We start from the raw sequence: 24,727 nt of genomic DNA, 5'->3' as shown, positions 1-24,727 counted from the left end.
GGCAATTTTTCGAACGTCTGACAGCGTTGTCCGCAACTCGTATGGCATTTCCGACCGATCAGGAATTGCTTCCCAGCGCAGTGCGGCGTCAGTCGTTTCCGACGAGGCGTAGAGAAAGGTTGCAGGTTGCATTTGAAAGTAGAAAGAATCAGCTTCGTTACCGTTCTTTGCAAAATTTACTACGACCTTTTTAGCACTCACTCGGGGACATTAAACATGTTTTTTCGTGATTTTCATACTTTCACAAAGTTGCACGTAACTTTTTCGGAAATAGCAATTTGAATTTTTTAACTGAAAAAGTCAGGAAAAAGTGAAGGACTTATATTTAAGAAATCGATCGATCATGCCTTTTGCTTAGCAATTGCTTAACGGTATGTGAAAAGTACAGCACTCTCGATGTGTTAATTAAACCTTCAGCTTCCCAATCGATTTTCTCACCAACAATGTTTTCAAATTTAAATTGTCTTGTCTTGAAAAATTTGTCTTGATACTGTGTGGTTCTGATTGTGAGAGAAAGCGCAGTATTCGCAAGCCGGCGGTCAATTCACGGGGATAAAAATCGCGGAGTGTACAGTGATAGTGAAGAATCTTGTCGTAAGTATTTATAAAACATATCTGAGGTGTACAAAAGTATTTTTTAGTGATTGTATTGTCTTTTTTGAAGGCGACGAAATAATTTTTTGTTACAAGCATCCCGAAAAATATTGAATCTTCACTTAAACAAAATAAAATCATTTGAATGTTATTTTAAATTTAAAGCTACTGGCCCGAACAGATCCAAAATCTAATAAGTTCCAAGTTAAGAAGAAGCGCATCGATTTTATCGGATATGAAATCAATTGGTTGCACTTACGCTTATCCCGCCGTTAATCTGATAATTACTGGATGAGATTCTGGAGATCTCAAGTCGTAGCAACCTTGAGAAAACTGAAATTTTCATTTTCGGAATGTTACAAAACGGCAAGTTAAAAGACGATCACGGCTTTTATTTAAATATCATCCTCATATAGAAGCTGTTGAAACGATTTCATGCGATTCTCGCTACGAAAGCTCATCGACCTTTTCCAACATGATCGTTGCAATTCCGACAAATAGATTCCTAAGGACTCCATGGATACAAATTACCATCGAGTAAAATTTACAAACGTACAAGTAAGCATCACTTTATTTACTTATAGCGTGCATAGTCGAAATATTGTGAAAACAAAACTTACATAAAATTACGATCAAAGACAAACAAGTTTCCTAACATAACTTAAAGACCTATGCGCCTAAAAAAAAAAAAATATATTCTATCTGTAATGTTCAAATGATAATTTGGAAGTCATTAACCTCATAATTAGTGACAATTATGAGGATTAAAAAAATGAGAGATACGCGCTGTCTGTTAACCTTTTTTCGACGAAAGCAGGGGTAGGGACTCGTCTCAAACAATGTAAGGTTTAGCACCCCTACATTTTTTATGCAGAGACGGAATCATTTAGCAGAGCTGTGTTGTCATGTAAGAGATTGTCTGTGATATTTTCAATTATTGTAATTGGAAATACTTTCAAAAATAAGGACGGGAATGACTGTGTGTAGGTATTTACAAAAAAACATGTCGTTCACATATATTTATATTTATTGACAATTATTGTATCAGAATCAGACAAGTATTATTCATTCGTTTCTAAGTTGATGCATGTGAATGAAAAAAATCAGGATTGATGTCTGAAATAACAGGTGTTATAAAAAAATTATATGAGAAAAAAAATTATAATAATCGAAAGTAAGGAGCAGGAAAGAAGTGACAGGATGCACGTAGCTATTATCAGTTCATAGCAGTTACTGTGTGAAACACTTTGCCAACAAATGAATCAAGTGAATCTCGGAGATATGGTTCGAAATTTTGAAACTGTGTCATTGTTCATACATCGAGTCATACGTAGTAGGAAGTATATTGAGTGTAACTAACTACTAAATGCTGGAAACGATCAACTGAAGATTTCATAGTCATGTACACAGTTGAAAAGGTTTAAAATGGTGCAAAAGTAATGCCATTATTCCGCTTGAGCAGCTAATAAGAAAATAAAATTAAGATTAGTTTGCTACAGTCTTACATATCTATGGACATAGTCCGAGTCACAAGATTTAGAGGCCACAGACACGTGCCGCCAGGAGTTGTAGACGAAAAACGAGTCAACAGGGAGGGTAACTAATTCTACTTAGAAAATAATGTTAACGCAATGGACTGAATTTAAATGTTGAGAAATAGATTATAATTTTAATATAATTCCAGTACAGGTGTAAAGACTTGACGAATAGAAATTAGACACAAAATTTTTCCAAGTTATTGTATTATTTCTTGGAGTACCTGCAGGTACACAGATGTCAGACGCCTTTACATATGCGAGACGGACTCTGATCTCCCAAAGTGGATATGTGAACCTTGGTTGCCGATTCAATCGCTAAGAATGCAATTTTGCTATGATAACTGTGTCAGTTTTGAAATCATTTCATTATTTTCATATTCAACGGAGAGTAGACCACATTAATGTTTGCTATATGTGATATTGTTTCATGTATGAACTACACGATCCTTCACTCGGTCTCACGAAAATGTGAAATATAGTACAGTTCTCTACCGCGCAAACCCAGCAACCAAGGTACCCGCATATCAGAAACAAAGTACAAAATACACTGAATTTGTACTTTGGTAATAAAATACGCGATGTCCGCGACGAATATAAGATAGACCCATAATATTCAATGCTGGCTGTCGTGGAATCATTTCAGCATTCTGCTCGAGTGGTTCCTATCCATACGCCCCATAACTACTTTACTAATGTAAACACCTTATGGATTCTACTGCTATCTCAAAAATTAGGATTCTTCGTTGACATGCACACAATAGAATGGCGCGTAATTGATTACAGCCATGTGGCAACTTAATCGGCTGTGACTGCTATACATCAAAATGTTTATAAAGTTATATATTTTTAAATTCGAGCCTAACTGTTAGCAAGGCTGACGAATCGAAATTGACAATATAGATGGTCAAAATAGTATTACTTTTACTTCATATACAGGTATCACATTACAGCATAAAATAAAATAAAGGCCTGTGTCATATTATATTGTTCATATCAGTAAAATTTATGCCAATAATAAGCACGCTGCTTTTAAATCTGAACCGTTTCGGAATGATATACTGCAACCTACATATGAATGATCCTGATGCTTTCTCAACTAGCATTCTGCCTTCGATTTAGGAAAGAAACAAAATACATTATAAACGGAGAATGGCTAAATCAAGACAATTGGTATCTTGTGAATTGCGGTAATGTGCATGTTATTTTGAGATAACTATAGAATCCGTACTCAAGGATGTGTTTAATTAGCTTGCGAGATATTTCGATTTCGGAAGCACGGTTCAATCTGGTACCGTATTTCACGATGGACGATGGTACTCCCATGGTTGTAAGAGAAGTTGCCAGTTAGCCATGGCCACCAGATCAGGAGGTGACCGTTTGATTTTGGGTGGGGGGGTACATCTTGATGTACCGCGCGAGTCGAGAGTAGAACCAGCGGCGCATACGCGCCGGCTCCTATACGCCTCAGACCCACGGTGTCCAGCCCTCGTACAGTAGAGCCAGGTTCTCCGAGCTTTGGGCCTCCCGAATCACATACTCCACCTGCTCGGCCGGTGTGTACCGTCGTGACGGGTTTGCGTCACGCCCCTCAAGTTTCATGCGAACTCTGCGCCACACGTTCAGGGCATATGCGTTTCTCTCTTGCACAGCTGCGAAAGTGTGAAGACTTCATTACAATTTCGAACAGACACATCAAATGAAACAGCAAGAAATTTGACAAACTACATATACGAATATAATATGTGAATTTTGAAATGTAGAAATGTTATATGTACTACGTGACAATGGAGCCATGACAATTAGAACAAACCTTTGCCAGTTGTAGGATCTCTAGCCAACGGAACTCCTTTTCTGGGACTGAAGCATACACTGTCCTGTCTCACCAGTTTTGCCTTCTTGTTGAACGGTACTTCCTTGTCAGTCAGTTTGGTTGAGTTCGCAAAGTTGAGAAGTTCGTCATAAAGAGACGGTGTTTGCACCTCCAATTGCTCTAATTCTTCTCGTATGGCAAAAGCATTCAGTGGGTCGAGTCCATCAGATTCAAGATCTTTAACTGCTGATGAAATTCTTTCAGTAAATGAACGATAACTCATAAGATAGTCGCGCAGTCCGGGAATATTCTCTTGTTTTGCCATTGTCTTCAACAAGCCTCTCACATCCATCATTAGCCTGTGGTGTTGACCAATTACACTTTGTAGACGTAATACCTGTTCCCTGAGTGAATCATGTGCTGCATAGAGTAATTCTTGTTTTTCCTGCAATTTTTTCTGAGTTTCCACAATCACTTCTGAAATTAGCTTCTCTGCCTGCCTCAGCCAGCTAGCATCGACGTTCCCATCCAAGTGCAATAATTCTATTAAACTCTCTTCCATTGGTGTGACACCTGTCGTTAAATTAGCTGTTAACACGCAACTCTTTTCCCAATTCTTGATCAATGTCATAAAATTCGAATCATTCGAAACACTCTCCGACGTTCTTGTTCTGAGAGCTTCATAGTGAAGTATAGAGTTAGAGGTGTTCACAACCACTGCAGCTAAGTTATGCTGGCGGGTAAGTTTATCCCATGACGTTGCCACTGCATTGTCAAATGCAGCCATTACTTCACCCAGTGCCGGATTTGCACCTGCTGCCCATTTAAGGCGCTGTCCTGCACTTGATACCAAATTCTGTTGTTGTTCCCTTGCCTCACATACCCGGGATTGTAGATTCGACAATGCTGCAGCGGTTTTTCGCATATCTAGCATGAACGTTGGACGATCTGAAAGGACAAAATAAGTTCGATGAGTTCTGGTTATGTAAGTTAATGATTATGATTGTAACAAAAAGTCAAAACTCACTCAGAGGTCCTATAGGATTTATTGTTGAACCGAGTATTATACTATCCTCATGGAGCCAATGATGGGCAGTCAAATGCAATTGGATTCTTTGAACTGATGCTCGTGCGACATCCACTGCCTGTCTTGCTAATCTCACACTCTGCTTTTTCCTCCAAGAACTCTCAAGGGAGCTACTAGAAGCACTGGCCTGCGCTAAGACTGAGCCCGTAAAAAGACCTCTCTTCAACGATAAGTCAACAATTTTACGACAGAGTTCTTCAAGTGATACCTTGCTCTCAGCGCCAATATCTCTCTGTTCTATTTCAGTCGTTACGTTGAGTCCCATGCGCTGTAGCAAATAACACAAAGCAATAGCCAAGGTTTGCGTCGTAACACCGAGTAACTGCCTCGAAACGTAATCGGCTGTAAATGTTCTAACAGGTTTGTTCAATCTTTCGTCATCAAATACATTAGCGGGACCACCCTTGAAAGCGGCTCCAGTGTCACGGCACATCGCGAAAAACTCGCGTATGGTCTGAAGTCGTTTTATCAAAAAGATATCTTCGATAACTTGGCGTGCCGCATCATTGAATATTGGTGAGGCCATTTCCTTTGCTTCTCTTATTTGATCGATCTTTTTCCAGCTAGTGGGAATATTCAGTGTACTAAGGGTAGCGACCAAAGCATTTCCCTCCATCTGCAATTTCTCAAACAAACCATTGAAGCCCATCAGTAGCATCTGACCAGGAGTCAAGCTCTCTTCTTGATTTGGGTCGCGGAGCTCTGCTGGTCGTGAAAGTAGGGTATCAAATCTTTGCCGTATACTGGCAACCAAGTCACGGATACCAGCATGTGGACTCTCCATTTCCATAACAGTAAACCTGAGATGCATCTCGAGCTGGACAAGTATTTCTGCAGTCGGAAGACTGGTAGATACAACATCCTCTATTTCACTGACCATTACCATAACAGTTGGTTCCTCTGTAACAACTGTCTTCATTGCCTCAGGTAAAATGATGGTATGAAAATTATAGTTCAACTCCTGTAAACCTCGGTATATGGAATCAGCACTCTGCAGACATTTGAGTATTAGCGGAATTTTTGGATCGTTATTGGATTTGTGGGAATCAGGGATGAGTGTTACGAGTTCGGCAACAAGCGAGGACATCAAACACATCTCATCCAGAAACCAATCACCCTCTCTGGATGTAAGATCCACCAGGCAGTCGCCAGCGCATTTAGCCGCGCCCTCCATCATAAGATATCTTTTGTTTAATGCGCACAGAGCTGTTATATTTACGCACTCCAGAGCCTTATCTGCCCCCTTTTCACGTCTCAGAAACGCACCAACCTGTAGTTTTGAATCAGTATAGGCTTTCTCTACAATACCCAATACACCAGGTAATTCTTCAACCACCATTCGTTCACATGCTTTTTTGAACCTCTCGTTTGCATTACTGAGAACTGATTGTAACTGATATGAAAACGTCACAATGTGCTGTACTTGGGGATTGTTTGCTGTTATTGGGGCAAAGCTGGCTTCAAACTGTGACATTACCTCGTGGCAGACCTCGACTGAACGGGTAGATAACAATGTGTTAGACCACGCATGATAGGCGACAGACCTGTGACGCGACATTATACTTATGGGGTAGAGGCTGCATATAGCTGAATATTGGCTGAGAAGGTCAAGACAGTTCCGTATCAGTAGCGATTGTTGGGTAGCTAACTGAGCCAGTTCATTTTCGGATTGTTCGCAGTGAATAATCATTTGACTTTGGCCAGCGTTCTGTAGAAATTCCTTCACAAGATCGAAGACGAGATGGTCCTCAGGGGTTGTTGGGACTCCAACCTCCGCTAGCCACTGTCCAAGTTGAGGACCCCGAACTGCACTCAAAGCAATCTAATAACAAGTATACAAACACATGTTATACAAGGTGTTGGACTCCTGCATTCAGTAAAATCCAGGTATCCTCTCAACAAAATGTAATCGCTTTTCGAAACTAAGAAAATTATATATTCTCGTCATTATTTAGAACTAAATATTATTACTTTCTCTACTGACTGAATTTCATTCATACTTAATTAAGGGGAAACTTGTTTGAAATTTGAAACGAAAATCGGTTTTTTAATCCTTACAAGATTAAAAAAAGTCGTATAAAAAATCCGTTGAGGAATTTTTATGTTAATATTATATGCATTGAAAAAAAGTTTCAACCTCCTACGATGGACATTTATGCTCAAGGAAACTTTTTAAGAAGATTCTGACCACAGCTGAAAAAAATTCCTCGCTCGTGCACTTTCATCGCAAGAGGTTGAAACTTTGTTTCAAAGCCTACACACTACCATGATCTAAAAATTGCTGAAAGGATTTTTTTTTTACGATTTCTAGTAATGATTTTCACAATTTCACCTAAGTTTCCCGTTAAATTTTTAGAATATAAAATACGTACAGGATGTCTTTGAACGCAATATGATACAAAACAACTTGAAAAATCAGAGTAATGAAAAATTTATTAAACGCACATTGTGCATGTTAATGTGCTTTCCACACTCCTCGATTTTCTCGACCAAACCAGACTTCGCCCGGTCGCGGGCATCCCTTGCCCGCTTGAATGCGGCGTATCTCTTGACAACCGAATAGAGAGCATGGGTGCGTCCCATGGCCTGAGCCTCCTTCACCAATGCTAATTCTTGGTGCCTGTCCTGTAGTAGGTCTTGGCATTCTCGCGATGCCGCGGTTGTCTCGATCCAGTGAGTAAGATGTCGTCGCAGCAGTGGAAACACCGCCACAAGCTCATCCCTAAATCCATAACAGTATCAAATTCCAAAATTAGGCATTACGACCACTTGAGTGATATTCATATAAGTAATTATTTTTTATTATTGTATTTATAGTCAAGCTCGTAATTTTATGACTAACGTTGAGCAAATTCGGGCGCAAACTTTATTGCAACATGAATCTTAAGATCTAGCAAAATGCTGACTATTTACTCGCGTCATCGCGTATGATCGTGCAAACTGTTGTCGTAATGGATGTACTCCAATTACAACCGAAAAAACTTACGCGGCATTATTAGAATAATGTTATTCCCACCAGGGGGTTAACTATGAAGTAGTTAAATAACAAGATTAGGATCTGTTTTGTGGACTGACCTGTTAGCAGTCCATTCTGCGCGCATCTCGGCCGCTCTTACAGTAAACATCGCCGTAGTCATCTCTTTTTCCAACTGCTTTCTCCCTATGCCAGTGCACCTAGCTCGTGCTTGACATGCACCGTAACTTGCTATGCTTGTCTCTGCACCGGCTCTCCAATCCACCAGAGGATCGTAAACGAACGCTTCAAGGAGCGTAAGCAGGGTCTCACGCCCACGTCGCATTACACGAAGCGTGTGTTCGCACGCGAGCCTGAATATACCCTGGACAAGAGCGTAGCGGAACATTATTACGCTTTCGGGACCATCCATTCGCTCAATTAGAATAATTTGATCAGAATCAGAAAAACAAAGTGAGAAAATAATAACGCTATTTCAGACTTCGAGAAGCCGAACGTCGGAAAATGCACTGACAAGTACCACTTTCTGCAATAGTTTTTTTTAAACACTTTTCGTGATCACGAGCCCGTTTACTATCCACAAACCGTCGCATAGTTGTGTAGTACACTACACAGATTGATCGGATTTGTAATCTGGTATTTAGGTGAGAATCGGACAGGTGGTGGTAGGGATGAAACGTTAAATCGCTCGCTGTATTATATCGCAGGGTGATGCTCCAGGTAACGGACTATAACCCCGACTAGTTTGTTGCAGTCGCTCTCAGGGAGAAGGTGCTTTTTTAGGACAGTATTTTGAATACAGAGACAAACGGAAGTGAAAAGAGACGGCAAGACCAATTGAGTTGATAAAAACTACAACAATTACACAGTTTTAACCTTCTCAATTCGCACCGTGGTTCGCACACAAGTACATAAATGGTTTCACATCTCAACTATACACTCCCGGCGTAAATATCTAACACATGTAATATCTTGTACGTGTGTATAATGTGTAATTCCGATTGTATATAAAGCATGAAAATTATCGGAATAATTTCATTCATTACAAGAATTAGTTATATTTCTGAAACGAAGTAAAATAATTTTAGAGCTAAGGGTTGCACTGACGTATAATGCATTTATTTGATCATCGGTTGTTTCGAGGAAGGTAGAGGTGGTGACAAAAAACGTGAGGATAACGATATTGAACCTCGCATTTTGCAATACGCAAAAATGTATACGCGTATAATGTTATGACACATAATAATTGCATTGTCGTTAACGATGCAAGTGCCAGCATTTGTAGTAGATATTCATTATAGCGCTTGAAAGGGGAGGTGGTTCTTATCGGGTCGTTGTTGGTTCGTGCCAAAACATTTTTACGCAAACACATCAACTGATAACCGTTAACCCATCGTTCACCAAATATTGATTGCAACATTTCAGAATATACCTCTTTTCTTCGTCACGCGTTCAAATATTTCTAGTATCCGTAACGGTTTTCGACTTGACGAAGAACAGCTGAAACTGTTATGCAATTTACATACACCAGTGTCATTTCGATGAACGCGACGTTTGGTTTAAACCAAACCAGATGTTCGTGAAAATCTGATTATTATATTTCAAAAACGTTTACTACAAAACTTGCATTTCGTAATCCACAAAGACTTTCCTTGAAAACAAACTGAATCTCGAATAAATATTACGAAAATTCGGTCGAAAACCTACGGCTGGTTCATCGCCCGATGGGCCTCATTAATGTTTGACATTGTTATTAACTTCAAATTTTCGGCAAACGGGAAATCAATGATTGAATAAATAAATGAATGGTCATTAAAAATGGAATGTACATAAAATTATGAGCATCTGATCGGGAATTCAAACCACGACGCCAATTCCCTTATGCCAAAGGTTGTCATTGCCGCGCTGGCAAAGTTTGAAGATACTGATTTGTCGAGTTTTGAAGTTTCCGAAACCATACTCACAAATACCTTTTGAAAATGTGGCCCATTACGAACAAGTGGTAACATAAAATACAATTTCTGCAAATTTTTGTGATTCTTGTAGCAAGTATAAGCAATAACTTCAGGTGGCGATGAATGAATATGGTTACAATGATATATGATTTCTTCGTAACAGTATGTCATTCTGTGTTTTGTGTATGTTTTATTCCGTTTTACAGGCGTTCTATCCAGAAACTGTGTTGCTTGGAGGCATTTACCTTGGGATTAGCATCCAGCTAATAGTCGAAAGAAAATTTACACTTCGGGATTATCTTCGGTGGTTAGCGTGCACGAAGAAGGAGTTGTGTGTGATCTTAAGGACCTGCACGTGCGCCCAGTGAATTTATATCGTTTGACGGCAAATGTAAATAAGTCGAATAATTACCAAATAATCAATGTGCTAACAGTTTGATGAAAATCCTTTGTTCATTCGTATGTATATTTATAATATATATCATTATTGTGCTTAAAAATGGAATCGTCGTGTATCGTTGGCTCGATTTCAATGAACAACGTAATATCCAATTATGTATACGAATCAAAATTCACTTTCCGTGAATAATGTGATAAAAACAACAAACACCGTAACAAGTAATCACAACATCAGCCGTAACACAAATAGTATTGATGCAATGATATTAATATTTCAAATATTGAAATGAACGAAATGTACAAGAATTTTTTCGCAGGTGTAACAGAGACGGCAAAGGACGGCTACATGCATGTCATTCAGTAGCCACATGGTCTGGTCAATAATAGATGGTTTGCTCTTCGTGATGATAATATGTGGGAACGTCCTAACGATACTAGCGATCAGGCTGAGCCGACGTCTGAGGAACATAACATCGAACTATTTTGTTCTGAGCTTGGCAATTTCCGATTTTCTGGTAGGTCTATCGCTGCCTTACCACCTCGCATTTTACGTTCTAGACCATTTGAGCCATGTGAAAGTCGCCTGCATCGCAAGATTTGTTTTCATAACCCTCGCATGTTCCGCGAGCATATACAACTTGATCGCTATTGCGGTAGACAGATACATATCAATCGTCCACCCCATGAAGTACACGAGATACATGACGAGGCGGGTGGTTTACACAATCATAACTATAGGTTGGATAACAGCGATTGGTATTTCAACCATACCAACATACTGGAATTGCTTTGACAACGCCGGTGCAATTTGCGAGATGGACACTATCCTACCCAGGTACCATAATTAATTTCACTGTATTGTGGAAAGATTCCACGCGAATCATACGCCCATCGTTTCGTGGTCGAGTAAATTTGCGAAACTTATAAGTAAGCGTCAGATTTGGAACTGTAACGGTTTAGTGGATTTTTGCTTATTGTTTTTATAGATATTACACGGTTGCTGTACTGACACCAATGCTCTTCCTTACGTGGATTGCAATGTTCATAATATACTGGCGGATTTGGAGGGAGGCTAGCACTCATGCTCGAAGATTAAGAGGCAACACTTTGTACAACGACTCAGCGAGCGATTGGAAGAGCGTCCAGGTAAAACAACAACAACAAAACTTGTTTATGTTCATCCGCTGTGAATCACACCCTCTCTGTATGAATCATATACTATCGGCATGTTCCATCTAACAAGACTTGATTATGAAATGAAAGATTCCTCGACCTGTGGTACCAGAAATGAATCCGTGAATTCTAATGTTTGCGAATGAAATATCGGACATGAGAGGTTTCAAGTCAATATAGTGTGGTCGGATTTAATTTTGCCAGAAAGAGCGGGCGTTGTTTCTGCAGATATCGGTTCTACAGAATTTGTTCCTACGGAGATTATTTCGACAAAAAGTGACGCCTAACTTATTCTAGCTTTCGGGGTGATACATTAACCTTCCACGGTCTTATGAAAGGATTGCGTGTTGTGGTTACGGAAATAGCGTTACTTATTCTAACATTTAAGGTAACCACAAATCACGTGAATGCAGTTTTCAAACGAATGATTCTGAACTTGTTTAAATAATTTTTCTGTAGAAACGGTCCTCTTCTTATGAGTGCAGCATTTTTGAGATTTTGCTAGTAATGTCTGATTTTAGATAGGGGACACGTATTTTGGAATTAGCAGCTACTAGAGAGATGAAAGACGAATTCAAAGAAGGGAAATTATTATTTTTTCTACTTTTTTGAAATACCGTTTTCTTTTATCTCAAGTTTCACACTGATTCATTGTTTTGCATCCGTGGTTAAAGGATTGTGATCATAATTTATAATCGTGATCAAAATTTTTCAATGAGGGTGAGGGACAATAGATATTTGCAGAAGCTGAGATGGAAAAAAAACTTGAAAAAAATGATCATCTTAAATTTTCAAAGAAACAAGAATCTTTTTCCACGTCTCTGAATTCGCATTTGTTCTCACTATCAGCTGCTTATATGCAAAGTACGTGTTCCCCATCCAAAATCAGAAGTTACTGCAAAATCTTTAAAATGACACATTCCACAAGTCGACAATATCAGCATCAACTTCCCCCCTAGAAACCATACAAGTTTTGTACAAGATTTCCTTTTTCATCTCTTTCGGTTTCTGACATATTTGCCTGGGGTGATTAAAAACAACCACCCTGTACCATAACACATTTGCAAAACACGTTTTAGTTACACCTGTAGTAATTCTTAACTGTGTACATTTGATAGCTCGTAGCTCGGCATTAGTGCTTAATTCGAACGAATTATGTCATTTATATCCGGCTGTCTAACATATATCCTTTGAAACGTGATGCGAGTTACGTCCCTTCAATCAGGACTTATCAATATCGTCATCTCACGCTTCACAATGTGTACCTACATACCTATGGGGCTTTCCACACTGAGAAAAAAATACAAGTAACGGGTTGAGGACACTTTTCACCATATCCATATTAATTTAAACCATATTTCACCATATATGCTGAAAATTGTCCTCAACCCGTCACTCAGGGTGAAAACATACCGTCAGAAATGTCATCGTGACCATAAAATTGATAAAAACAACCATATCTTGGGTAAGTCAAAACCAGCAATCAAGGGTTGATGTCCTACACAACCATGCATGTACCATATTTTTTCTCTCGGTACACGTGGAATCGGACATTTTGAAATTGAATTTTTGATTTGCTTAATTCTTTTTATTTCAATCTGCTTTTTAAGCTGAGCATTTCTGATTCTTTCGACATTTATATCTCAATTTGTTCATCAGTTATGGAATTGTAAAAAATTTCTTGGTTTAACTTTTCAGATGGATGGAACTCAAGAAATAAAAAAGATATTGATAAACTTCAAATCACGTTTTTCTCGTCTTGAATTACAAATTCAATAAAAAAATAAAATTTAAAAGTATTATATCTCTTTAAAATCATTAACTTATTTGATTTTTGAATCAAAGAAAACTTTTTTTTGAAATCATGGTCATGTTTTATTTCATTGCCACAAACAGCCTGAAAAGTGATAGGTACTTCATAAATTTTAAGCCAAGTATCATTATGAATTATAGGGATATTATGAAGGATCATTGTGTGGAATTATCAATATGAGCCAATCTCCCATTACAATGATATAAATTAGTTATATCTACATTTAATTAAATCAATATATAAATTAAATTAAATTTTGAATTGGTAAAGTCTAATTTTATAAATACGGCATCACTATATAAGATAGGCCCATAATGGTACTTGGCATCAAATTCATGAAAAAAGGTGAACCAGAAAATTTAAAAAAAATTATAACTGAAGTACAAATTGGGACAAAAATTTTGAAAAAATCAGAAATACTACTTGCAATAGGCATATTGTAATAAAAAAAATAAGCAAATTAAAAATTCTTCCTTGAAATATTGTCCGATTTCACGTAGAATGGCCCATATGTATTTCCTAATGCATATTACTAAGGTAAATAATTTACAGTATTTGTAAATACTTGTATTCACGAATCTTTATGATAATAATAATTTTAGGTAGTTTTGCTCGTCCTGGGATGTTTTTCAGTATGTTGGCTACCATACCTGATAGTGGCCTGTACGCGGGCTTATGAGTGGCAGAACAAAGCATCGCCAACATTGTACAAAGCAACGTTTTCTCTAGCAATGGCGAACAGTGGGATGAATCCGATTATTTATGCATGGAAAAATGCAAATTTTCGAAAGGCATTCAACAAGTTGTTACATTTTGAATCACCAAACTGCAACGAGTTTAATTCAAGCTTGAAGAACTACTTGAGTAAACAGAAGGAACTTAGGAAGAAGGAATTAGGCGGTGTCGATCCTGCAATTCAGGCTGTGGAAAACCACGGAATTAAAACAATATGTGGCAATTACTCTTTCGAAATGGAAGAAACGGCAACAATGACAACTGTATAAATTACCTGTTACCGAATAACTTTTTTAAGAAAATCTATTCGGCTGGATATTTACTGAAATTTATCACCAATCACCATAATTAAACACAAAGTTTGATAGCTCATGGTAATCCTATCTACGCCCTGAAGTGGGACATGAAGGCCAAAATGACAAGGTACACTGATGATTATCAGTATTAAAATATAACACCTAACAAATATGTATCTACTTAAGAGTAATACATCTCTCAGTCACTCACCTCAACCCCTGTAACTCCAAGCGCAGTTTTGATGTTAGGAGTCATCCTGAACGGAACCTTTTCTGGCACTCGAAGAGTTTTTCCTTTCTCGAAGCAAACGTTGTAATCAATGTGAACAACCTCACCGGTATTCAGGTCTACCAACACATTGTCCAAGTGCCTATCACCCAGCCCAATTATATAGCCGATTATTGACATCACGGCAACCGAGTATGAGTAATTTTTTGTCGCCTGCCACCAGCTGCCAGGATTTATGCTGTTGCACCATATTTCCCTGGGGTGAAAATAATTATTTCAAAAAAAATTACGGTGTAGACGATTCTTGTATTGTTATAACACCATATCAATAACTGCTTACTTAGCCAACAAATCTTTCGGAGTTTCTGCCATCAGCTCTGCTAGGACTTGTTTTAATACTGGCAGTGGCCACTCTTTCCTGTTGTCCAGAGCAACACCTCTTTCTTTTAGAAGCGGAGCTAACTTATTATAAAACAACTCGGAGGGTCTCATCACAGCACCAGCAGCTCCTTTACCAGAGATCACGCTATCTCGTTGTTGCCATCGTTTGTAAAGGGCAAAAAGCGGTGTCACACCATCGACCCACTGTATGAGTCCTGACCTAGGTCCTAAGGGTATAACAGAATAGTGGCGAGCCCGGTATATTCGTCTGGTGTCGTTATTCTTTGACATCATTGTGTTTGCAATACCCAAAAATTGCATGATGCGCTCGTCAAGATGTAGATCTTCTAGGCCCTTAAAAAGGTATGTGTATACATGGCCATCTGACCCATGAAATATAAGCTTTTTTGGCTTCGTTTTCGTTGGTAGTATTTGCACATTAATATCTACTGACTTGATAGTTACTACTTTGTTATCAACTGATAATACACCAGGCATTGGGATACCCGTATCCTTGAGATTTGCCAAAACTGGGCTTATATCTGTCATCTTCAAAGAATAAGCACCTCGTTTGTGGGCCTTTTGCGTAAACTTAGCTTGCAATTGTTTTAATGATAGACCTGCATCTTGTGGTTTACCAGGATTCTTTGGATTCATAAGCTTCTTCATGACTTCGTCGATGTGCTCACCAAACTTATTCTGAAAATATCTTTCGTGTGGAGTTTCCGGTGGTACAGATGTAATCGCCAACAAATTTTCCAATACGAATATAATTGGTTTGAGAATGATACGGTGTTTTTCAGCGATTAGCTGTTCTTTCTCGTCGGTTGGTAACGACGCGTTTTCCCTTACTTTACGGATCTCAATTTCCAGTTGGGCAAACCTTCTTGTTATCTCTGCATGGTGCTGAACCAGTGTTGCAAGCCACAACTCATCCCAAAGGAGCGTTATCCTTCTCAGTTCCTTAACCAATACTTGCACCTGATTAATAGTGTCTGGAATCTTTTTCGACAGACAATCAACCATCGGCATAAAGCACGAGTTCAAGATGTTTTGACCTTCATCATTACTGCCGTAGCGCTCATCTTCAATGAAGTCTAATTCTGTTAGTGACGAAGTTGCTGCGTTCATCGCAGTTGTTGCTGATTCCATTTCCGTTGTGAGCGGATCCGTTGGCGCTATCGTTGTTTCATACCTGTCCCCTGATACTGCACCTACCACTGCAGGAAATGTTATAAGATGTGGGGAATGTTCAGCAACTCGGCACAGTAACTCAGCAACTCGAGTTCGTACGTATGCTTCTGGATGACTGAGCCGAGAGAACAATTGGGGAATGATTTCTTTCCATGGGCAGGTAGGTGTGCTGGATAATCCTGACTCCAGGACACCTTGAAGTTCAAGAGCATGTTTGACTACAAGACGAAGAATTCTTAGTGTGGCAGTGATGAGGGCACATCCATTAGGCTCGCAGCTTGCCAATTCTAAGTATTTGAAATACGCGTTAGCCGAAAGTTCATAGTAAGAGTAGACTCTTCTCTGCGCTTGCCGCCATATCTCGACCAACTTTCCAAGATGTTCAAGGCTGACATTGCTAAGTACCGCAACGTTCCGCAATTGATTCTCAATCATCTCTGACGTGTTCACATCGCTTGTATCGATGTCACCCTCATCCTCTGGGATCGTTTTGTTTTGACTAAGTATTGAAAATATCATATTCACGTCAACATCTGTTGTTCCAAGGGGTAGGAGGGAGCGTATGTTGGCTCGATCTGTATCCACCAACTGGCCAGAATTGGAGTTGTCTACAATTTTGCGCCCCCATTTGTAACACCATGCGGCAAATTTGCACCAAGCCTTAGGTAGATCTGGGCACTGGTTGACGCCAAGCTGTGCTAGCTTGCCGACGATCATGTCAGAGATGGGTATTAGATCTTTAGTTTCACCAAACAAATTATCCATCAAACCGTCATTATGAACTGCCTCGAATCTCAACAATTCCTCAAGCTGTGTATTACTGTTAATCTTTGTATCATCCTGCTGGATCCACTTACCCAGAGTCAACAAGAGTTTCGTCCCCATTTCCCGGAGTCCAACACACTGCTCCCCGTTGACTATTGCTTGTGATATTCCGAGGGCAGTCCCACTGCATATTCTTATGGCATTCTCGCCACTTTCCATTGAAAATAATATTTTAGCTACCTCTTTGAACGCCCTGACATTGTTTTTTGACCACTTCACGTGTATTGGACCATTTAATATATTCGTAGTTAGATCATCAAAAGTAACATTTATCTTTCCATTCACATCAAGAAATTCGTAATCCCCCTTGAAATATTTCACGATTTCACGTTTAGCCAGATTAAAATTACACTCTTTTCTTGCATTCCTAACCACGTTCAAACGTAGACTAGCCAATTCCGTGCAACAAGTGCGGCCTGCTCTCGCAAAGTAGTCTGACCACCATAAAACTTGTGTGAGGATATTTGAATCAAGGTAATTTATTTTATCTGCCCGGTATAATTCAAAGGCGTTGACATTCTTCCCTGAAATAAGAGCAGTAAGACCAGCTGCAGAATACTGGACCATTAAGGCATCACTCAGATATTCGGCAGGCAGACTTCGGAGACTTTCACTCACAGTTTTTTCTGCAACTTTGCGACAATTCTCTATATCTTCATTATGATGATCCTCAAATACATCATTCTGAATCCTTATTGCAATGTTGGTTAGCGTATTGGTACATTCGATGATTGTCTTGGTACAGCTCCAATTTGTTTTAGCCTCTTTGTCCAGAAGCGTCCAATCTGAGAGCTCTTCAATCAAGATATTTTCGTTTTCTTCGAATTTGTGCAGGCTCCTTGCTTGTTGTGGTACGACATTCTCAAATATCTGTTTATCGAGAACAGCATTACCTGGATTCTTGAGAACTTCGCTCTCCTGAACCTTCCAAGCCTCCAATTCACTCCAATCACTCACAGCTCGATAGCACTTTGTTAGCTGTTCAAAGCAAAATGCAGCCACTTGGACATCTCTGTCAATCTTTGGTGCAGTATTGGTGGTTTCATTGTCAGATTGGCTGGACCACCAGCAACTCTGCTCCACCAATATATTTTTATAGCCATCAATTGCAGCCTCATATCGACTCGCAGCTTGATCGGTTGCAGCCTTCAACCAAGTGAACTTCTTTTCCTTATCCTTAGTGTAGACGTACAATCCCTGAAGCGCCTCAGCTTCACCAAGCTTCACCATAGCCTTGGTTGTGCACAGAACTGCTCTCTCAAACTCAGTGCCCTGAGTATTTTCAGAGTTTGAAAGATCCTCCATTAGCCTTTGTCCATTCCTTAGCACGTTCGCAGCCATGCCAGCATGAAGAGACACAACACATAAGGCCAACCGTATGCGATTTAACCACTCTCGACATGTTGATTTGTTTGTGTGGAAGAAAGTTCGTACTGGTTTAGAAAGTGGTAGCAATGCCAGTGCACAACCCTCACTTGCGTTATGGATTACTCGTTCCAAGTGTTCAAGAAACTCTATCAGTAACCTCACACGATTATGTTCGTGCAGGGAGTATTCAAGCCCACGCTCATCTTTTCTTGTTACTTCTGTATGGCAAGATATTTCACGGGCTAGTGTTTTCAAGGCCCCCTCAATGGTGGTAAATGTTTCCTGAGGTTTTCCAAGCGGAGTGCGAAGCTTGTTGCCAACACAATGCTGGGCAGCTTCGAAACCACCCCAAAATAGTAAGAAACTTCGATTGGCTAATGCCATTTCGTAAATTTTTTCAATTGCTTCGTTCTCGTGCCTGTGAATGTAAGAAAAAAAAAATAGAAAATGCACTATTTCGAATACTGATGAACGTCATCTCATGGAAAAATATTCAAACATTAGGCTGTGCTATTGCTTAGTCTTAAAATGCAGAACCTTACACAGATGGCCAACACAATGTGAATACTTCAGAAAGTGCTGTGGCATCAAGGTGATATTCTTGTAGTAGATAAGCCATGAAAGTACGGAAATGTTGTGCCTGCATCTCGCCGTTACTGTTACCTCGCATGTGTAACCGCTGTGATAATACCAAGGATTCCACAGTGTACCTATTGATGGTCTGAGATTTCTGGAATTTTATAGAAAATTCAGCATTTCCATGTGAAAAAAAAAACTTCTATAGGTATTATGTACATTTGATGGTAACATGGTGTGCTAAATATTTTCCGGTCTGAAAAAAATATAAAGGTATGTACATTTTGTATTTAACGCACCTTTGTCTCTGACACCAAGCAGGCTCGATTTAATTTTGGAATAACTATATCAAGTGGAAGGTTCATCAATAGTTGAGCATATTTTCGATGAACATTGGGATTGTGCGATGTAAGATGTAAAATAGCCAAGTCTATGATATCAAGGTAAATTTGTTCTGGCCAAAATATATTTTTCACACTTGTCAGGACTTCAAAATTTTTGCCTACGGCCAGACTAATATCATGATTCGTTGTGTACCCACAACATATAAGGCTTGTTAAAATATTGTAACACTCCTCAGTCTTGTTTAAAATTCCAATATAATTTTCAGCCTGTATAAAAATCTCCTGCGTCCAATTAGCCAGTAGGAGCAACACTTTATCTGAAGTTGTGCTCTTGAAAGTCTTTGCAATTAGATGAAGAATAATAGAAAGATGGCCACTTGTTGGCGATGTAGTAGGCACATCTAATGTTCCAGGAAATATGTCTTTTGGTCGGTTTGTGTTCGTACCAGATATCAATACAGAACTTGAAACAAAGTGGTTGTATCTGAAAATAATATACTAAGGATGTCAAAAAGTAAATGGACATTGACAATAGATAGCAACTTGCTTGTATTCTCTCAACTTACCTTGAGCAGTGCGCGTAGAGTAAATAAAGCACTGTGTATTGGAGTAGTGGACTTCCCATAGCCAACGCATCATCATATGGCCGTAGACGGATGGCCAAGAGTTCCAAAATGCTCGGTTTCAAGGCCCACATACCGATTATAGAATTACTCGCATTTGCTGGAAAATTTTCATTAATGGGTTGTTGCGCCAATGTGATTCAGACGTGTGAAGCCCAGTTGACTATCAATAGACTGTTACTGTTATTTGACTCACCAATATCAGACAGAGCACGAAGTAGGAATATAACAACAAGCTCAGTGTCTTTTCTCTTATATTTTACGTCAAATAAAGGATTTTCCATTACCAAATCATTAGCATTACCCACAATCAATTTGTAAGCTGTTTCAAGATCGGCTAATATGTATCTGTATGCTTCTTGAAGCAGAGGAATATTTTTGAGACTTAAAAGGCTGCGATAAACGCCGAGACTTGCATTTTGGATTGGTATAGAGTTTCTAAACCTCAGCTGTAAAAGAACAGAGGTCTGACCAAGAAGTTTGTGGACCAATTCTAACGGCAGGTTCGCAGAAACTTCTTTGATCACTTTGCCAATTATGTTAAGTGTCGAGACGATGGTGTCATCCCAGAATGTGTTGACCTTTTCCAATTGCAAATCTATGAATTTGTATAAAAGATCGTGATTCTTTGTTACACGACTTTGAAGATATCCAAGGAGGAGAAACGCACATTCATTGGCAATAACAATTAACTCCTCTTTTTCCACTGATAAATCTTGGGTCTTTTTTCCCTTTAAATCCGTAGACTTTAAAAGGTTTATCAACGACTGTTCCTTCTCCATTGATAATATTTCCTTCTCCGAACTTATCTTAGAATTTTTTCTATCGTTTCTTTTACCAACATTTAGCGACTTGATCATTTTAACAAGACTTTCTTCATTAATATCATCTCTACCAAGGTTCCTCAGAAGTATTTCAATGTTTTTTTGTGATAGGTTCATGCTTCTCATTGACCGTGTTAAGCTTTCAGTATTTTCTCGGGTGAGTCCCAAGTTATTAACCCATGCTTCATTCCCGTCATCGAGCTCCACAGCCTTAACAACAGTTCTTAGCATTTTTGATAGAGAATCCGTTAAAAAAGACCACTGAACACTCGGCGTGAAATTCGGGTTCAGGTGATCGGATATGCTTTTAGTTACTGTATTAAAGACAGATATCAATGAAGTTATTCTGAGAATACATTCCCGAGGACTAGGCGATACATCACCTCCAGGGGAACTTGTACCCGATCCTGGTAAGGTTAGTTCTTCGTCATAGCTTTCCATATCTTCTAAAAATTGACCCAACAGTGTCAAACTGAACTCGAGATCACCGATCCAAAAATTGCGCAGTTTTTGTAAGCTTCGACTGGCGTATGCAACTACTTGTTTTTGCTGTGTTGAGTCAATGTGCCAACCAACAAGGATGTCAACAGTGTCACGAAAGTGGTTGGAAAACGTTTCTGGATAGGATTCAGTGAGTAGAAGGATCGCGTCCACAGTAGCAGTCAACAGATCGGGTCTATCAACATTCTCCAGGGTTGACTGGAGCTCTGACATCATGGGCTAAAATGATACAATCAAGTAAGTACTGCAGGAATAAAATTCATGTACTTACGTAGAACATTTATTATAATATCAGATTTTTCATACAGAAATCAAAGTGGTTCTAAGTACTCAATATTTGACAGTGACGAAATTAGGAAGCTTTAAAATTGAGAGTATAAATATTAATTTCCATTGCAAAGCAACTGAAGACATGTCTAACTTTCCATTAGTAATAAAGGTGGCAAGAGTTTTGTTGGAACAAAATTTCCTGACTATGTCTGCCAAAAATTTGAGTATTCTCTAACCTTTTGCTACAAGCATTTACGAAACATTGAGTGGCTTTTATATTAAATATGCAAATTGAATATTATTAACAACAAGTTTACCTGAATTTACAACACGTATTACAAAGCTAAATGATTAAGAGAATAAAAACAAGTAAAGAGCATATTTTTTTTTTCAGAGGAATGACGCAATTCTCATACTTTACGTAATTGACGAAATTTCCCGACTATTCCCAGTTTTCGCAGTCTTTCGCGACTCTAATAAACTTATAAAACCACTATTGATACTTTTGAATCGCCTTTGAAATTTTTATCTTATTAAATTCATAATTGATTGTGCGGTTTCACAATTTTTATGAAGATCATACATCATGTAACATTACGCTTGTACTTACTACGGAAAATTCCTTCAGCTTAGGTGCTTGGGCATCCAGTTTGAACGTTTCAACGAAAGACTTGATGAGAAGACACTTGACATCGTCATTTCTCTCTAGGGAATACTTATTGAACACCCATTCCATGTATCTAAAAATAATTTTTGCTCACATCAGAGTTTCAACCAGTCCCCCCTTTTCGAAAAAACCTTTGGGCTTTGTCGATCATTTTTGAGCAGTAATTGTTGCAGATACATTGAATTAATTGCCAGTAGTAACTGAGAAACTGAAGGCCCACCGTTTAAAGTCTTGATCAACAACGTATCCAACCCGACCCAGGCATCTTGCTGCCTGTTGTTTTGCCTCTAAGCCTGGACCCGAGTGTAGAGTATCTAGAAGGCTTTCGCAGATCAAATCCATGCTTCGGCGTACGTATCTCTGGTTCTCTGGGGCCACCATCACCTCTCGCAGTTGCTTACAAAGTCCCATGAAATTGTCGTAGTCATCCTCACGACATAAACGCCTAAGCAATTTAGATATTCTCGAATCTTCTAAAAACATAATCACCATAGCTTTTAGTCATGTTGTAGCTATTGACCCAAACTAAAACTAAGTAAATATTATGACAAAATAGGGTGGACATCGCTTATTCAATTGACTGATCTAAATATAACTTACCATTTCCTCGTTTATCATCGTAATATTTATTGGGTGAGTTATCTTGGTTTTTCAGCGGTTCTTGAAACTTGGATCTAGACACAGGATGGTACCCAGCCACAGAGTTTGATTCTCGATCGGAAGGGGTTTTCTTAAATGCTCTACCCCTCGATCCGCCTCTACCTCGCTCTCCTGTACTTCCGCCACGAGCCATTCGATACTCATTTCGTGCTCCACTGCTGGTTCTAAAATACACATGTCGCATATGTTACTTGATACCTAAGACAAAGCAGTTTATTAAAAAGCTATCACATTCTTCTCTGATATACGTACCTTGATTTAAACCTGGTGATGGCTCGATCAGAAGAATATCCCAAAGTTGAGTTTCTCTGGCAGATGAAAAGAGCTTGGCGTTGATTAATCGAGTCACCAGCACTATAACCAGGAAGAGTATTGTTGTCACCGTCTCCGTCCCCTTTTTCTTCGTTATTACTGTCAGAGTTTCCTACGTGCTCTTCCCGTAGCTCAGTTGTGACTTTGGCTCCACGTAGCTTGGTGCTAGCGTTCGCGTTACCACAGCTATTCATCACATCACTCTACCGTTGGTCGGCATGACCCATAGACCTGAACGACGCAACCTCTGGGTAATATTTACAGCCCTTAGTATATTTGAATAGGATTAGAGAACATTAGATTTCCAGGGTTGGGTTGGACGTGATCGAGAGCGGCGACTGGAGCAGATTGCCAGTCACAGCTTGTCTAATTATCTCCAAATCACTTGCAGCGCACTCCAGTGATAGACATTGGACGCGTGCGTTCAAAGAAACGATGAAGTTGTTGGTGCAAGTAGCAACGGCCCCTGTTGTTCGTGGGCCTTGCAGGTCGAGCACCAACCAAAAGACCGATATATCGAGACGTATCTCGTGAACCGAGCGTTGTTTGCGATGCTGAAACTTGTATGTTCTGGCACCTTGATTCTATATATTTTTTATAGTCTTTCTCTTTTTAATAAAATTTATTATTACAGATGTTGTGCAATCGATCAGTCGTAAACGGCGTAAGCACAAGCACACAATATGATAACTGACGCCAATTTAACACCGAAGAGTGTACAAATTATTGGTCAAGAGCTATTGGTGTACTACGCCATAACGGCTATACTCACGTATAAGTCACTCTCGAGTCGCGACCACGGTTTTATCGCGCTCGCGACACTAAACGCTGACTTCGCGTCTTTCTTTAAACTTGTTTCAACTTTTTCAGCATGTAGCTTCACGTAGTTACTTTTGTTTACGTAAAACGCATATCCGGTCCGTTCAGTCCTGCCATCTTTTGCTCAGCTTGAAAAAGAATGAAAATCGTTACTCCCACCTTCGCCGTTTCTATAGCAACAGTTTACAGAGCCAATTTCAACTTCACTTGTCAAGCATCAATCCGGTGAACTTTTGGCACGTTCGTTTAAAGTCCTGTATCACGTTACTTAGTCACCGGAGCCGTGTATCACGGTTGCGTTAATTGTGTACAGCTATTAACTTTATCGGAAATCTGCGATATAGTTCGTTAAATTGGTCCTTTTTAAATTAACGAAGATTATCGATCGAGTCCCCGTAAGGCGGGTCTCTTCGCCGCATTTCGTTTCTGTCCTCCATCTCTGCTCTGAATTCCTATTAGTTTTATTATCCGTCAGAGAATTCGACTGATTGCTTCTCTTCACAATGTGAGTATGGCATATTCAGGCAAAACATGATATTCTCCCGTATTTTGATATTACCTGCATCTCATAGACTGATATGCTAGCTATATTTGTTCAGGAGTTCAAATAGCTTAAAATTGTTCCTATTATTAATTAATAATCACTGGACAGAAAATAAGTGATAACGATTATTCCAGTATTCTGAATAGCCATCCCCATGATAAGATAATTATAGCTAATTAGGAATATTCCAGTTCAAGCAAGCACATTGAACTGTTA

At 39.2% G+C, this 24,727-nt stretch overlaps 2 protein-coding genes across 14 annotated transcripts; one reads left to right on the top strand and one right to left on the bottom strand.

Moving 5' to 3' along the window:
- The first annotated feature begins 437 nt into the window (after nt 1-437).
- LOC107217793 (D(2)-like dopamine receptor) lies at nt 438-14,546 on the top strand. 10 transcript variants are annotated; one of them, XM_046732221.1, is made up of 6 exons: nt 8,725-8,977; nt 10,165-10,349; nt 10,675-10,872; nt 11,096-11,192; nt 11,344-11,503; nt 13,946-14,546. In XM_046732221.1, exons 3-6 carry the CDS (start codon nt 10,770-10,772, stop codon nt 14,345-14,347), a joined length of 762 nt encoding a protein of 253 aa, XP_046588177.1. In that variant the 5' UTR covers nt 8,725-8,977; nt 10,165-10,349; nt 10,675-10,769; the 3' UTR covers nt 14,348-14,546. The 10 variants fall into 10 exon arrangements, with proteins under 10 accessions (XP_046588172.1, XP_046588175.1, XP_046588176.1 ...); XM_046732216.1 differs by lacking the exon at nt 8,725-8,977 and adding an exon at nt 438-594 and having other exon boundaries at nt 10,675-11,192; XM_046732219.1 differs by lacking the exon at nt 8,725-8,977 and adding an exon at nt 8,420-8,456 and having other exon boundaries at nt 10,675-11,192.
- LOC107217790 (serine/threonine-protein kinase SMG1) lies at nt 2,236-24,032 on the bottom strand. 4 transcript variants are annotated; one of them, XM_046732211.1, is made up of 16 exons: nt 23,921-24,032; nt 23,089-23,379; nt 22,777-23,000; nt 22,397-22,649; nt 22,120-22,249; nt 20,111-21,458; nt 19,858-20,014; nt 19,247-19,775; nt 18,914-19,101; nt 14,944-18,789; nt 14,586-14,859; nt 8,105-8,367; nt 7,475-7,751; nt 4,970-6,851; nt 3,943-4,890; nt 2,236-3,781 (listed from the first exon to the last, which is right to left on the bottom strand). In XM_046732211.1, exons 2-16 carry the CDS (start codon nt 23,340-23,342, stop codon nt 3,597-3,599), a joined length of 10,758 nt encoding a protein of 3,585 aa, XP_046588167.1. In that variant the 5' UTR covers nt 23,343-23,379; nt 23,921-24,032; the 3' UTR covers nt 2,236-3,596. The 4 variants fall into 4 exon arrangements, with proteins under 4 accessions (XP_046588167.1, XP_046588166.1, XP_046588165.1 ...); XM_046732210.1 differs by having other exon boundaries at nt 23,089-23,395; nt 23,921-23,974; XM_046732209.1 differs by lacking the exon at nt 23,921-24,032 and adding an exon at nt 23,538-23,913 and having other exon boundaries at nt 23,089-23,395.
- Between the last annotated feature and the right edge of the window lie 695 nt (nt 24,033-24,727).

Source organism: Neodiprion lecontei, chromosome 2 (assembly GCF_021901455.1).
Source record: "Neodiprion lecontei isolate iyNeoLeco1 chromosome 2, iyNeoLeco1.1, whole genome shotgun sequence".
Classification (NCBI taxonomy): Eukaryota; Metazoa; Arthropoda; class Insecta; order Hymenoptera; family Diprionidae; genus Neodiprion; species Neodiprion lecontei.
This window is presented reverse-complemented; position numbering and strand designations above follow the sequence as displayed.

Coding starts and splice junctions, on each gene's coding strand:
- LOC107217793 (XM_046732216.1), top strand. CDS start 10,708: ATGTCATTCAGTAGCCACATGGTCTGGTCAATAATAGATGGTTTGCTC. Junction 11,193..11,343: donor ATGGACACTATCCTACCCAG/GTACCATAATTA, acceptor TTGTTTTTATAG/ATATTACACGGTTGCTGTAC. Junction 11,504..13,945: donor GCGATTGGAAGAGCGTCCAG/GTAAAACAACAA, acceptor TAATAATTTTAG/GTAGTTTTGCTCGTCCTGGG.
- LOC107217790 (XM_046732211.1), bottom strand. CDS start 23,342: ATGAATAGCTGTGGTAACGCGAACGCTAGCACCAAGCTACGTGGAGCC. Junction 19,102..19,246: donor GCTTGGTGTCAGAGACAAAG/GTGCGTTAAATA, acceptor ATAAAATTCCAG/AAATCTCAGACCATCAATAG. Junction 6,852..7,474: donor AGCACATTAACATGCACAAT/GTGCGTTTAATA, acceptor ACTTGTTATTAG/ATTGCTTTGAGTGCAGTTCG.